Source organism: Micromys minutus (assembly GCF_963924665.1).
Source record: "Micromys minutus genome assembly, chromosome: 2".
Lineage (NCBI taxonomy): Eukaryota > Metazoa > Chordata > Mammalia > Rodentia > Muridae > Micromys > Micromys minutus.
Genome location: NC_137971.1, coordinates 49,941,000 through 49,956,083, shown reverse-complemented (window position 1 = coordinate 49,956,083; position 15,084 = coordinate 49,941,000). Strand labels below are relative to the sequence as shown.

Below are 15,084 nucleotides of genomic sequence, written 5' to 3'. Positions count from 1 at the left end.
CGAGAGGCTATTTATAGGCCACACGTTGCTCGCGTCGGTCTCATTTTTCCTTACCCTGGGTGAGTAGCGTTTCCTATGTCTTGGTTTTAAATTGTTTGGTTTTTTTTTTTTTTTTTTTTTCTTTTTCTTGTTTTATTTTTATACTTTACTCCTTCCTGTAAACCAGCGTGGCTATACCCGCGCATGACTTTTATCACAAAGACTTCCCTGTTTCTGTTGTAAACAACCGCCTGCTTATTATGAATTTTTTTCTTCTGGTGGCTTGAGAGAATCCTCCCGGACATAGCATTTGTAGAGGTGGACTTTTGTAATTTGTACGGTAGTCATAGTGGGAAGGCGATGTTGCGGAGTTCAAAACCTAGAGACGATAGGATTTTGTGAAGGACAAAATGGCGGCAATGCAAGGCCATCCCCTGTGATGAGGATCTTTTCACAGACCTGTACTGAATCTCTGAGGATAACTAACTCTGAGGAGGCTGGCCCCGGACCTGCGGCCTTTGATCCTCTGTAAAAGCGGTGTAGAAATAACTCGAACCTGCTTTCTCTACAGGTTTGGAATACTTGCCTACATACGGAAGGATGGGAGTAAGCATTTATCTCAGAGTGAGTGTTGACGGCTTTCCCAGGATTGTTTTGGGGGGGGGGTTAGTTGTGTTTCAGTTGGGAATGTGCTGCTGGGATGATTTATAACTTGAACTCTCTCTTTCTGATGGCTTAGTGGAGAAAAGAAAAGTTGTCTGAGTAGCACAATAAGTAACATGTATTCGGGTTGTTTGGAGTAAAGGCTGCTGTTGGAGTTTCAGGTGATTTCTGTTTCAGGTGTGTTCAGCCCCAAAGACGCTTTGGAGCCAGGCCTGTGCAATTTTACAAATGACACATTTTGCTTGTAGTAAGGTGGGTATTCATGGTTTGTGCTTTCTTAGGAAGAGCATATTTAGATAACCACTTGATGATGAATGTATTAAGTGACAAGCATATGTCTGAACATTAGTGATGTCATCTTACTCCTGAAAAGTGGGCTGAAAAAGAAAGTGCTGAGGTGGCTGTGATTACATTAAAAAGTGACAAAATGTTTCCCTGTGTTAAGGGTACTGTGACAACATGAAGAATTCAGACTTCCTCCCAGGATGATGGCAGGTAATTGTCCAGATGGAGGTTGGGCTTTCTCAAGGGAAAATTCGGAGAAGCAGCGGAGCAGCACACTGCCTTTCTGCTGCTTATGGTGTTTCTAGAGAACACTGTTCTAAACTCACTGTCAGATGATTTGAATTGATGGACTGATACTCCGTGAAGGTGTGAATTTATAGCATGTTAGAGTTCTGATGGCAGTTTGGTGAGGAAGGGCTTTTTTTGTTCTGTCCTGATGGTTGAAGGTGACTGCTTGTTACTCTTCCCCAGGTTTTCCTGGTGATTTCTTCAAGGTAAAGTGGGTCTTTTCTTGACACTAATGAAAGACAGTCTGTGGTGGTGGCTTCGTCACTAAAGCCTTTAGCAGGTCTTCTTTGCTTCCTTAATTCTGGATACTTGATTCTCCAGACCAAACTGAGCATATTTTGATTAAAAACTGCCATGTAAACTGGCAAGGTTTGGGGACAAATCTTGAAAACCAGATGAATTTTTATAGAGCATATCAGGGCATAGAGGGGGAAGGTAGTGATAGTATAGAAGAGGCAGCCATGAGCACATGGAGGGGGGAAGGGAATGGGAGAGGAGAGACAAAGTGGTGAGAGCAAGAGCCAAAAAGAACTAAGAAAGGTCTTAACCAAACTCGGTACTTAACTAATTCACTTTCTTAATTTAGGGGTTTATTCATGTATACCACCAGTCTCCAGGATTCAAAGGTTAGTTAAATTACTTTGGGTGGAGTTTGTTCACCAGGTTAGCTGTTTCTATGATGAATCTAACTAGCTCACTATGACTGCTCATGAAAACAAATGAACACCTGAGAAACTAAAGGGATAGAGTGTGGGGGCAGGGATGCTTATGTCCAGCCTTTAAAATACCTTGTTTTTTTCCCCAGGTTCTGTTACCAGTGTCATACTTGTTGGTTCAGAGGTAAGTAATTTCAGCATAATAGTATATATAATATTGACATAATTTATGTGATGACTTCATAGAATCTCGTTCGGCTGATGATTGCTGTTGAGACATGGAAATCTGATTTTTCTCAGAATGATGGGTTAGATGGGAGCAGACTGGCAGGATTTTTTTAAATTGCAATAACTATCTTGTGTTTCAGATACAGTGGCTGACAGCAAAGAGTTCATGCTAGGTAAGTGTCTTGGTGCTATTTTTATTTGTTGTAGTGTATTATGTAATTTGATCCTGTGAATTCCTGCTCACCCTGATGAATTGAATACCGCCCCAGTCTGATAGCTGTGGAGAAAGGTATTTTCTGAGTTGTGAGCTCATCCTGGGCCAAATAAAAAATAGGCTAGTGCAATTCCTGTAGAATACCCTCTAGCAATAGGGATAATAATAGTGGTCCAAATTTGTTTGCTATCTTGCAGGCAAATGAAAAGCATGTCTCCATTCAAGTCCAGGCTAACTAAGGTGAGAAAACAGATGTAACATGTACTGAACTATAATGTCCCTATGAAGAAACATTCACATGTCTTACTTCCTGTTCTAGCTCCAGAGCCTGAAAAGGTGAACCCACTGGGGCTGGCTGGGGGAAAAGAGGAAATTTTGTTCCAGAAGGAACTGTCTGAGGGATCATTTTTGTGCATAGGAAGGGAAAAATGGTCACTTGATTAACAAGGCAATAAGGTGATTTATCTGTTTTCTAGGTCTGAGGAAAAGAATGAACTGCAAGAGGGGGAAGGTAGGTATCCCTTCAGATCATTAGAATTGGCTGGGGGCAAGGTGGGAAGCTGGTTATGTTTTGCTTTCTGCTCCTAATTCAAATTTCCTTACAGGAACTAAGGTTACCCAGGCCACTGACAGAAGCATAATCAACATTAGAACTCATCATGGGCCACAGCCTGTTTACATCAGTAGCACTTCAGGTGGAATGAATAATCTTTAGCAGTCTTTACTGCTGAAGCACGTTGATCGATTTACTACAAAACACCACTCTTAACACCATGAAATCTTTGCGATTTCAAATTGACTTCCTTTCTTGCCACATTAATCTGTAGGGGCTAATGTATAATCCTACTGAGTGCTTTCTGTTCCTGGCAATAAACTGTTCTTTAAACTATTATGTGGATTCATCTATTTGTAAAGGGCTTTGGGAGTGAATGCTTCTAAATGCTTATTGGTGGTTTACTATCCTGCTGTCACACCAGAGAGCTCTAGATTCCATTACAGATGGTTGTATAGAGTATACTGCATGACTGATAATGTGTGCTGATATTTCAGCACTTGGGAGGTTCTAGTTTTTTCCCTAGTTACCGATTAAGTTCCAAGACAACAGAAACCCTGCCTGAAAACAATACAGTAGTTGGGATAGGACAGAATGCTTAATGTCTAGCAGGCATAGTTGAATATGAAGTTTTAACTGGTGGAGTCTATTGTATGTATGACAAGTTTATTTGTTACATAAAAGTTAAAGTGTGGCATGGGTAAAAATCCAGCTGTCAGAATTAAGTAGGTGGTTTCCACTAAAATGTCCAGGCAGGACCCCAAATGCGTGCTCAGATGACTGCTTCAAAGACATCCTACCATCGCTATAATTTTTGAGACATTCCTCATTTGGGTACAAAGGGGAAGTTCCCAGTAAGAATCCTATCAATGTCTAGCTGGCAAATAGCTTCCTAGCACTGAAGGGGCTCATAGCTACCCACAACTCTTAAGTCCAGGAGATCTGATGCCCTCTTCTGGCCTCCAAAGGTACCAAGGAGTTCTCCAAAACCCATGAGTTCATAATGCAGATGAAAAAATTTAGCTACAATCCAAGACTGCACCCTAATTCCAGCATTTTGGAAGCTGAGCGCATGGTGTACGGGCTGGAGAGATGGCTCTGCAGTTAAGAGCTACTGCAATTCCCGACAACCACATGGTGGCTCACAACCATTTGTAATGGGATCTGATGCCCTCTTCTGGTGTGTCTGAAGACAACTACTGTGTAATCATTAAAAAAGAAACTACATGGCAAGACTATTTTAAAAAGTGGATAAAACAAAACCAAGCAGAGCCCGTGAAGATGACACTATTGGTAAAGATCCACAAAAGTTTAAGACCCTAGTTGGTCCCTAACTTTCAAGTATCAGTTCCAGTGCTTAGGTGGTTTTCTGAGTTGCAAGGCCAACCTGATTTACTGAGCTAGTTCCAGAACAGCCAGACCTACACAGAGAAACTAACCTCTAGGAAGGCAAAAAGACCAGAGGATTCCTGGTACTTGCTGGCCAGCCAGTCAGCTGGAATCAGTGATTGGGTAACACTCCTGTGAGATATGGTGGAGGTAGTGGGAAGGTGACTTAGAGGTTAAGAGCACTTCTCTTCCAGAGGAAGTTTTATGCTGCTCTGCAAGGCTTGGGTCCTAGAAACCTGATTAGAGGTGGCAAGGAGATGAAGGGAATATATACAGACATACTTACAGGCCAGGTATGCTCACTCAGGTGGAATGGATCCTACTACCTCCTAACTAAACCTCAGCCTCTTCATTAAAACTTCAGCTTATTAGGTATAGCACATGGGGAAGGGATAGTCTCTAAGAAGTCTCTGTAGCCAGATAGTCTCAGGCTATAAATACTCGGGAGGGTGATGCTGTAGTTTGTTTTTGTTTTACACAGTCACCAGTTAAACACTTGTACTTGGGTCAGAAGGCAACCTTGCCTTCTAGCCTAACTCATATGGAGACCCAATTAGTCCTGGGTCTAAGGACTTGGCCTTTGTCGTGTCATACAAGGTACACTCAGGACTTCACTCCCTCATATATAGTGAAAATCCTGGAACTTTGGTTTCTTTAAAAACAGTGTTTTTGTTTTAATCCCAAGTGCACAGATATGGTGGTGCTTCAGACTGTCCACAGCAGCTATGATTTTTGTTGTACTCTAGTACAAGTGTAGTTTTGCCACAGTTTTTGTGTGTGACAACTGGAATTTTGGTAACTTTTCATAGGGTATATAAAAGCTAGGGCCCCCACCAGGCAGGGTTGGTGGTTGCTGATCCTTGGAGGGGCTGTTTGTAGTTTTCAAAGAACCAACAAGAAAATCAATTATATTCAGGGATTCTCTTTTTTCTCTCCCTCTCCCACTTGGGTATTGCAATTCTAAAGTATGTGGACCAATCAGGAGAATGTTAAAGTGGGATGGGCAGGGTTATGCAAATAGCTGCAAAAGAGGCAGACGGTGAAAGACAGTTCTAAAGCAGTATTTTAAAAAACACTCAAGCTGGAGAGGTGGCTGAGTGGTTAAGAGCACTGACTGCTATCCTAAAGGTCCTAAATTCAAATGCAAGCAACCACATGGTAGCTCACAGCCATCTGTAATGAGATCTGATGCCCTCTTCTGGTGTGTCCAAAGACAGCTACAGTGTACTTATATATAATAAATAAATAAATCTTGAAAAATAAAGAGGGGGCTGGAGAAATGGCTCAGCAGTTAGGAGCACTGGCTGCTCTTCCAGAGGTTCTGAGTTCAATTCCCAGCATGTGAGCCACATGGTGGCTCACAACCATCTGTAATAGAATCTGATCTGAAAACAACTACACTGTACTTATATAAAAATGATAAATAACCCCGCTAGGACAAGTGCCGATCAGGGACGGAATCCAGCCCCAGGGGGTGACCTGATCACAGGGCAGAGTAGGACTGGCCAGCCTCACTCTCGGTGCCCTCCCACCCCCCACAATGGGCGTGCAGCCCCCCAACTTCTCCTGGGTGCTCCCGGGACGGCTGGCCGGGCTGGCGTTGCCGCGGCTGCCTGAGCACTACCAGTTCCTGCTTGACCTGGGCGTGCGACACCTGGTGTCCCTGACGGAGCGCGGGCCCCCTCACAGTGACAGCTGCCCCGGCCTCACGCTGCACCGACTGCGCATCCCTGACTTTTGCCCGCCGGCCCCGGAGCAGATTGACCAATTTGTGAAGATCATGGACCAGGCCAATGCCCGGGGAGAGGTCAGCGCGTTCAGGAGCCAAAGCGAGAGGGCGGAGCCTGGAAGGAAACGAGTGGGCGTGGCCGGGGCTGGAGTCAGGAAGGAGTGAGGGAGGCTGGGGAAGGGGGAGGCTGGGGGAGGGAGGAGGCTGGGGAAGGGGGAGGCTGGGGAAGGGAGAGGCTGAAGGAGGGGAAGTGGGGGAGGCTGAAGGAGGGGAAGTGGGGGAGGCTGAAGGAGGGGAAGTGGGGGAGGCTGAAGGAGGGAAAGTGGGGGAGGCTGAAGGAGGGAAAGTGGGGGAGGCTGAAGGAGGGGAAGTGGGGGAGCAGGGCGAGGTGGGGTGGGAGCTAGATGAACCCATCCCCTGATTAGAATCAACTATGCTGCTAGGAAAGGAGGTGGTGCCAAGTAAGCTGAAGAAAGTACTGTCAAGAGAAATACTTCCGGGAGTCCGGGAGTGCTGAAGTCAGAAGCGGTTCGAAACCCATTTACTAGAGGTCCATATGTCATAGAGACACACTTGTAATTTTAAATTTTACTATCAGCTACGGTTTTTTTTTTAAGATGAAAAAGAATTAGGTGAAGTTAATTTTGTACTAATCCAGTAAGTCAAAAATATTATTTCAACACAGAATCAATATGAAACAAAATTATTAATGAGGCATACCCAGTCTTTTTCATGCTACATCTTCAGAGCCTGGTAAGTATTCTGCACCTCATCCCAGGTTTGACGGACACATTTCAGGAAAAGTTGCACCACACTTGGCTGGATGTACCGTGTATAAAGCAGCGCAGGAGAGAGGTCAGGAGACGCAGGCTGAGAGCCCAGCTTAGAATCAAACATTTCACAGGCCTCCTAGTCACCAGAAGCAAGGACAGTCCCCCACAGCTTTAAGGCCATTTCTTGTACTTTGAGGGCCTATGATGTGTGGGGCGGGGTGCTGGGAAGGGCATTGGACTCCACTCTATCAGCCTCCCCTTTGCAGGCCGTTGGAGTGCACTGTGCCCTAGGCTTTGGCCGAACTGGCACCATGCTGGCCTGCTACCTGGTGAAGGAGCAGGGTTTGGCCGCAGGAGATGCCATCGCTGAGATTGGCGCCTGCGACCAGGATCCATTGAAACGTATGAACAAGAGAAGGCTGTCTTCCAGTTCTACCAGCGAACAAAATGAGGGATTCCACAGCCCCCCTTAACCTCCCCAACATCTGCTGCATGTAGAAAATGTGGCCAGGAAGGAAGGGAAGTGGACTAAAGTCACTCTGGCTCCTATTGGACAAAAGTAGCCTTTCCCCAAAGCCATAATCTGGCTGGCAGGATGACGCCATGAAAATAAGTTAATAACTTATAAGAACTCGTTACCACTGCACTCCCGACACATCAGCTCCCTGTAGTCCTGAGTTGTTGAAAAGACAAAAGACACTCTGCTCTTTGGATGAGATGGCTAGAGTTCAGAAAGACATTCGGTCATGGTTCTGGGAAACAGGAAAGAGCCGGGACTCCAGCACACACCTCTGTCTCCCTGAAAATGATGGGATTTTAGGTGCTGTTTCCCTGACTGTATGTGAATCAGTCAGTGAACGAGGCCCATGTCCCTGGCCACACAACCTCCAAGCAGCCTCAGGGCTCTGCACTCCCACACCCTGTTGTACCAGCCCTTTTGTCCTACCTGAGCCACCTTTGTTCCTCTCAGGGTATAGAAGACCTGCGTATCACACTCACAGATGAGGTTTCTGTGTGTCTCTGTGTCTCCCCATCTTCCTCCCCCTCTACCCCTCCCCTCCCCCAACTCTTTCCCTCCCTGTCCCTCCTCCTCCCCCTCCCCCTCCCCCTCTCTCCAGGGCTGACCACCTCTTACCAGCCTTAGATGCACTCATTTCATCTGTCACCTCCAACCCCTCTGTGGTCCCCAGCTGGAACTGCATCTTGGTGGCTATAGAGTGGATACTAAGGAATCAAATAAATAACTCTGGGACTGTGAATCTTGGCCCTAGTTCTCAGGCGCTATCCTCACTTCAACCCTGTTGGACTCCATCCTGCCATGAACACCACACTTTGGACTTTCTGAGAGATGAGATAGATAGATGTCATGCATGAGCCCAGTGGACGCTTTCCCGTAACGGCAGTCTGATTCCGTGCCCTATCTTCTGCCATAACAGGCTGAACCGAATTCATCCTGAGGTACACTGTGCACCTGTGTGAGCCCGGGTGCTGTTAGAGGTGGAGCCAACTCAGCAAAATAAGCCATGATTCCTACTCTCAGGAGAAGGAGGATAATGACAGTCCCTTCACACATGATGTCCACTAAAGGCTATCTCTACTATTCCAGACAGGCTCCTAAGCCTATACCATCCCCTCCCCTGTACTTCCATTCCATCTTCCCTGCTGCCCCTAACTCAACACTACCCAGCTTACTCTCACACAAAAGGCCTTTTCTTAAGCAAGAAATGTAAGAGCCCTCGTCAAGAATCCTTTCTGTTTCGTCTGGGTGACAAATTCCTTAACTGACTCTGTGGATCCTCTCTAGTCCACGGGGGGGGGGGGATACATCAGCCAAAAAGAAGAAACCCCAAAGTCCAGGGCATTCAGGCTGCAAGGAGGGAAAAGGGCGGATACATCCTCACCTTCTCACCAAAAGCTGCATCCTTTGACCCTCCCACACCTGCCCCTTGGTGCAAACCAGACCATCTCCTATGGAAGTGCGCATGTCTGTGTGCATGTTTTCCTGAGGAGGGCATGACCCAGCAAGAGGGAAAGGCCGTTTCCTCAGCTCTTTCCTTTCTTTGCCAGGAGGAGGTGAGGGTCTTGGAGCTGTGCCCAAGTTCTCTTTGCCAGTACTGATCGACGGTGCTATGTGACCCGTCCTCACCCTTCTGCTATCTGGCCATCCCCATGTTCTCCGCACTGCCAGCGCAGGATCTGCTCTAACCTTCCTCCCAAGACTCCTTTGAAGGAGACAGAAAAATTTTCTAACCCCATTAAAGCCCCGTGTGCAGCTCCCTCCCCATAATTTAAGCAGGTCTCCTCTGCCTCAAGAGTTCCTTAGGGAAATAAACATATAATTATGTGCTTAAAATAAAAAAAATGATATAAACCTTTTTAAATGTTTAAAAAAGAAAAATAATCAGCTTTTAAAACACTATTGTGTAGTATGATTTGTGAAACACTGATTTTAAAAATTATATATCAGAGAATAATTAAAACATCAGGCCTATATCAAAATTAGAAAAACAAAAGCTATGAGCAGCTGGAAGGAAAATAAAAGTACTGGTTCTCAGCCTTTTGGCTAAAATCAAGTGTAGTGTCTGTTTTTATTAGATGTCAAAATCTGTCATCTCTCAGGCTTAGGGTTTCCAGAGCTTGTTATTACAGTTCAGAAATTATGCTTTTCACAGACAATGCGAGATGATCCTTACTTTTCAGTTCTCCATAAATATGCATGTCCTGTTTGAGGGGTGTCTGTTGTGTGTGGTGTGTTCTTTTGTTTGTATTTTCAAGACAGGGTTTCTCTGTGCAGCCAAGGCTGTCCTGGAGCCTAGAGATCCTCTTTCCTCTGCCTCCAGAATGCAGAGATAAAAAAATATGTGCCTTTTTGAGGGTAGGGCGTAAGAGGGGAGGGAGAGAGGAAACGACACGTTGGGGAGGGTACAGAAGGATAGAGACCCGCGTTGTCGGACTGAATCCGGCGCCGGCTGATGATGCAGGTGGCGGCGCGCCGGAAGTGCAAGCCATAGGCTGGTCTGCGATGGCCGCTACCTCGGCTCGCTGGAACCATGTGTGGGTCGGTACTGAGACTGGAATCCTGAAAGGTGAGTATCTGAGTTGTTTGTAGGAAAGTGCAGGATTCACTTGTTGGTCACCCCAGCGTGACTGACGTCCTTGTCCCGCAGGTGTGAACCTTCAGCGGAAACATGCGGCAAACTTCACGCCGTCCGGACAGCCGCGGCGGGAGGAGGCAGTGAATGCTCTGTGCTGGGGCACAGGCGGCGAGACCCAGGTGAGTAGCCACTGGCCAGGCTAGAGCTAAGGGGTGCTCGGCAGCCTTGCTCTTCTCCCATCATTCCTTTCTTTACTGGCAGATTTTGGTGGGCTGTGCGGACAGGACCGTGAGGCACTTTAATGCCGAGGAGGGTACATTCCAGAGCCAGAGATACTGCCCAGGAGGGGAGGGCACGTTCCGTGGTCTCGCCCAGGCCGATGGGTAAGAACCAGGTCACAGAGTGTTTGGGGCTCTCTTGGATGAACTGACAACTTAGGTGATACAACCCCTGGGGTAGGTGATTGCAAACAAGGTTCTTGTCTTCATTCATCCCTATAACATGCATTTTTCGGACAGCTACTGAAGGCATGAAGGAAAAAGTTTGCATCCTAGATAGAATTTTTATCCTGTCTCCTTTATAACGTTCTGTGCACATTTAATGCTTTTGAACGTGCAATTAAGTAGTGATTGATACAAGATAATGAAGCTTCCAAAGTGATGGCTAGGAAGGAAGAGTCACCAAGGTTAGTAACCTGGGAGCAGCTTTTCTAGATCTATGAAGAAAGAAGGCTGCTTTGGTAATTCAGCTGGTGAGCTCCAGACAGTATATGCAGAGGATGGAGTTTTGAACTGGTATACAAGTATAATCTTGACAGAAGAGATAAAGACATTCTAAAAAGCAGACACTAAGGAGTTAAAATACTAAAATGTTACATATACAGGACAAGTACCATTTGGAGTTTGAAGACAAGAAGGCATCATTATATATGTAAGTGAACCTGCAGGAGTGAAGAACATCACAAATGCTGTTTGCCACAGCCCAGACAAGCAATCTAGATCTTGAGCCTAGGTAGGCAGATGTGAGGAAGAACACAGGCACAGGTTGTCCAGAGCCTGAGAAAGGCTTGGGTTTCTAGGGAAGAGATTTATGTTGTTGTTTGGGTTGAGTTGCTCATTTTGTGTGTGATTGGGGAGGGGGGTGTTTTGTTGTTTGGTTTGAGACAAACATGGGTGTCTCGTGTAGCCAGGATGACCTTGAACTCACTATGTAGCTCAGACTGACTGAATTCCTGGTTCCCTCTTTACTTCCCATATCATTACAGGTAGGTATGCACCACAAAACCTGACTTACACTTTTTAAAATCCCAATATCCCCTTGATTGCTTGCAGCACCCTTATAACATGTGTGGATTCTGGGATCCTCAGAGTCTGGTGTGAAAATGACAAGGAGGCATCCTCTGACCCAGTAAGGTTCACCTGTCCCAGTGGTTGAAGAGAATGGGAGGTAGGGTAGGGGACTGATGGGGAATTTGGTAAAAGAAAGATTAAGGGCTTTGAGACTGATTCATCATTGGTTCTTTTCAGCTCTTGGAACTGAAGGTGGGTCCTGGGGTGTGTAGGATGCGCCAAGATCCTACCCACACACAGGTGGTTGCCACATGTGGGAAAGAGAATGCTTTGAAAGTATGGGACCTACAGGGGTCTGAGGAGCCTGTGTTCAGGGCCAAGAATGTAAGTGATGAGGGGTGGGAAAATGCTATGTCTGAGGTTGGGGGGGGGCATGAATGCCATTGACAGTGATCACAACCTAGATGGGTTTTTGGGAGATGGAGGACTGGAGGAAACATGTCAGGCTTACCAACACCTGTGTCCCATATTTACCTTCCACACCAGGTACGGAATGATTGGCTTGATCTACGGGTTCCTATTTGGGACCAAGATATACAGTTCCTCCCTGGGTCACAGAAAATTGTAACATGCACAGGGTACCACCAGGTGAGGCTCTTTTGTTTACTCCCAGATTGAAGTAGCTTGAATTCAGGGGGGGAAAAAGTGTCTCCTGACAGAAAAGTGTCCCATGGTGTATCTCTGTCCTGGGTTCTCAAAGATATCATACTTTCTCTGTTGACCAAGCCCATGGCTGAGCCAACTACTTTCTCCTTACTGCATTCCAGGGTGGAATTCTTGAACTCTGGCTTTCTATACCTAAAAGAGAAAGCAAAGGGAGTGTTCCTTTCACAGTAGTTCCACAGGGAACAGATATTATAGGTGAACATCAGGTTGGCTGTCAAAACAATGATGTAATCATTCTGTGTAGTACTAACCAGGTTCATTGACCTAACAATATTAGGCATATTCTAGCTGGTATGGTTGCAACTTTGTAGTCCTCATCTAGTCTGATTTTTTTTTCTTCTTTTAAGAATTATTTTATTTTATATAAATGTACTGTAGCTGTCTTCATACACACCAGAAGAGGGCATCAGATTCCATTACAGAGATTGAGAGCCACCATGTGGTTGCTGGGAATTGAACTCAGGACCTCTGGAAGAGCATATCTCAGCTCTACCAGTCTTGTGTGAGGGCTTGGCTAGGGATGTTTGTGGCTTATTTCATTTGAAGTTCTGAGTCTCAGGCAGGGTTGGGTCACTACTGTCATTTGTATGGTCTTGCACATTAAAGTCTTATAGGTACTAGACCTTTGCTTACAGCATATGAAGACCATTGCTCCCTCAGTAAGATTAAACTTTCCTGTTTGAAATTCACCACACTCTAGCTTTTCTATTCCTCCACTGTCCTTAGACTATGCTCATGAGGGTGCCTGTGCCCTTCCCCCAGTATTCTGAGATGAGATTAAATACATACCTCAAATGAGAAAACAATATCGTCAAGCCTGGTAGTGTACCCCCTTTAATCCCAGCACACTGGAAGCAGGTGGATCTCTGAGTTTGAGGTTAATTTGGTCTACAGAGCAAGTTCCAGGGCAAGCAGGGCTATGCAGAAAGATCCTGTCTCAAAACAACAACAAAACAGTAGTCTTTAGAAGGATGATGATAAGTGAGATAATGGGGGCCAGTGTGGGTAAGGATACGCTTGTGATATTCCAGTCTTCTTCTAGGTCCGTATCTATGATCCAGTCTCCCCGCAGCGCCGGCCGGTCCTAGAGGCCACCTATGGAGAGTACCCACTGACAGCCATGACCCTTACTCCTGAGGGCAAGTGAGTGTTGAGGGAAAGGGAAAGTGCTCTGGAATGGGTCCAGAAGTTGTACTGAGTCCCCTCTGGTATCCTCCTTAGTTCCGTCATCGTAGGGAACACTCATGGGCAGCTGGCAGAAATTGATTTTCGGCAAGGTAAGTGGACGGACTGGGTTGCCTGAGAAGGGCAGAGGGCAAAGAGAAAGTCAGGTCACTACTGAGTCACTGAGTCTTGTCAGTGTCACATTCATTCTTTGGGTTCAAGTCTGTTTTTCACCAAAAACTCTGACCTAGGACTAGTTATTTGAAATCTGTGTCTTTGTTTCTTTGCCTGTAAAATTGAAATATCACTGGTAGCTCCTGTCTCTAGATTATTCTGAGGATTAAGACTGGAATGTAAGTGATTTGAACAGTGGCTGTACTGTGAGCACTGATGCCCCACCCTTCTCCAGGGCGTCTCCTGGGCTGTCTGAAGGGCCTCGCAGGCAGTGTTCGCGGGCTGCAGTGTCATCCCTCCAAGCCCCTATTAGCCTCTTGTGGTTTGGACAGAGTCTTGAGGATACACAGGATCCGCAATCCACGTGGGCTAGAGCATAAGGTGAGAGAGCTAAACTCTGGCATTCTCCAACTCTAACTGACCTTATTCTGGAGCCTCTCCCTGTTCCTGTGCTACACATAAAAATGTTTGTCTCAGCTTGTCTGGGCCCCAAAACTCCTTTTATTTTACAGGTTTATCTCAAGTCTCGACTAAACTGCCTTCTTCTATCAGGCCGGGATAACTGGGAGGTGAGCAACTACTTAAGTGTGAGAATTTGAGAGCCAAAGACATGATGGTAAGGGATTCTCTGTGGAGAGAACAGGAGGCAGCTAGCATCCAGACCAGGGCTTTCTTCTTTACTGTAACTTAATTTCCTTGAGGAGTGCTCAAGCCTTTATAGGCAGTTGCCAAGGGTGAGGTCCTCCAGAACACAAGAGCATTGGTTTCTAGATCAAAGTAGTGGTGCCCAGAGGAATTATTTTTCAGCCAGTCCCTTTCCCTGTCCTGACTCTTGAATGTCTTTAATTATCAGGATGAGCCTCAAGAATCTCAAGAGCCCAACCTAGTGCCCACAGAAGACACAGAGACAGATGAACTTTGGGCATCTTTGGAGGCAGCTGCCAAGCGGAAGCTCCCTGATTTGGACCAGACACATGGTGCTCTCCAAAGAAGGAAGAAAAAGAAGCGGCCTGGATCCACCAGTCCTTGAAGCCCCTTGCTCACTTTGTTAATAAACAGCCCAACACATACTGAGAGCCTGGACCTTTTGTGATGGGAGAAAGGAGAGCTTGTAGGTGGGAGGGGTTCCCTCAACTGGCAGTGGGAGATCTGACGTCACAAAAGCTAGGCCCAGAGCTAAGCTGGGTTGGGAGGGTGACAGAATCTTGCCCTTTTCGGGGCCATGGGCTGCTGTCAGGACAAGGACCGTGGGATCTGGGATGAGCAAGCCAGGGAAGAAGTAACAGAGGAAGGCAGGGAAGGTAGGACTAGATACAAAAAAGGGTCTCAGGACCGGGAGTGGGAGGTGCCCCAAGAGACTGCCCCAGAGGTGGGGCTGGAGAGAGCAGAACTGAATTAAGTGGGTCCCATCGTCCTTGTAGGCAACGAAGCGGACAGCCCAGGCCGCCATAAACAAAGATCTAACGAAAGTCTTCTGATCACCGTGCTGTGGCGCAGGCTATCCATGTTCAGCCGTCGGGGGTCCTCACGGTCAGGCAAGCAGGACAATCAGATGCAGGAGCGCAGAACTGCACATGAGGGAAGCCACAAGGAACCAGAAAAGGGCTGACTACGACCCGTGTCTCAGTCCTTCCCAACATCCAGAGAATAAAGTTAATATTGCGAATCTGCTGAAAACACGTATGCCTAGGCTTCCAGCTTTGTAGGCTCCTCAGCCACAGGCTCTTTAAGGCTCCTCTAGCCTAGCCCTTCGAGTTTTGGTCTTGTTCTTTAGTGGTTGGGCCGCAGCGGCAGTCTAACCAATTGGAGACCGGAATCGAGTTTGCGTGGGCGGGGGTGTGTTCCTTCTGTCACCGGGCTAAAAAGGGGGCGTGGCGCA

The 15,084-nt window shown here is 46.6% G+C and overlaps 3 protein-coding genes and 1 long non-coding RNA gene across 9 annotated transcripts; all 4 read left to right on the top strand.

The window, feature by feature from the left end:
* Window positions 1–313: 313 nt before the first annotated feature.
* On the top strand, window positions 314–3,203 carry LOC308417878. 6 transcript variants are annotated; one of them, XR_013974947.1, is made up of 4 exons: window positions 314–603; window positions 820–894; window positions 1,088–2,824; window positions 2,919–3,203. It is a non-coding gene; the product is annotated as an uncharacterized lncRNA (long non-coding RNA). The 6 variants fall into 6 exon arrangements; XR_013974949.1 differs by having other exon boundaries at window positions 314–894; window positions 1,088–1,841; window positions 2,021–2,824; XR_013974950.1 differs by having other exon boundaries at window positions 314–894; window positions 1,088–2,055; window positions 2,240–2,824.
* Window positions 3,204–5,689: 2,486 nt separating this feature from the next.
* DUSP23 (dual specificity phosphatase 23) lies at window positions 5,690–8,016 on the top strand. Its single transcript, XM_080912160.1, is given in 3 exon segments — window positions 5,690–6,062; window positions 7,024–7,129; window positions 7,132–8,016. Coding segments are annotated over 3 exon segments (450 nt in total). The 5' UTR covers window positions 5,690–5,795; the 3' UTR covers window positions 7,209–8,016.
* Window positions 8,017–9,761: 1,745 nt separating this feature from the next.
* On the top strand, window positions 9,762–14,235 carry WDR74 (WD repeat domain 74; the record flags this gene model as incomplete). Its single annotated transcript, XM_080912154.1, has 11 exons — window positions 9,762–9,843; window positions 9,925–10,031; window positions 10,114–10,235; window positions 11,184–11,259; window positions 11,379–11,525; window positions 11,688–11,789; window positions 12,910–13,010; window positions 13,089–13,144; window positions 13,441–13,586; window positions 13,718–13,774; window positions 14,059–14,235. Exons 1-11 carry the CDS (start codon window positions 9,780–9,782, stop codon window positions 14,233–14,235), a joined length of 1,155 nt encoding a protein of 384 aa, XP_080768280.1. The 5' UTR covers window positions 9,762–9,779.
* Window positions 14,236–14,427: 192 nt separating this feature from the next.
* TEX54 (testis expressed 54) lies at window positions 14,428–14,814 on the top strand (the record flags this gene model as incomplete). Its single annotated transcript, XM_080913636.1, has 2 exons — window positions 14,428–14,506; window positions 14,627–14,814. The coding sequence occupies 2 exons, from the start codon at window positions 14,428–14,430 to the stop codon at window positions 14,812–14,814; spliced, it is 267 nt and encodes an 88-aa protein (XP_080769762.1).
* Between the last annotated feature and the right edge of the window lie 270 nt (window positions 14,815–15,084).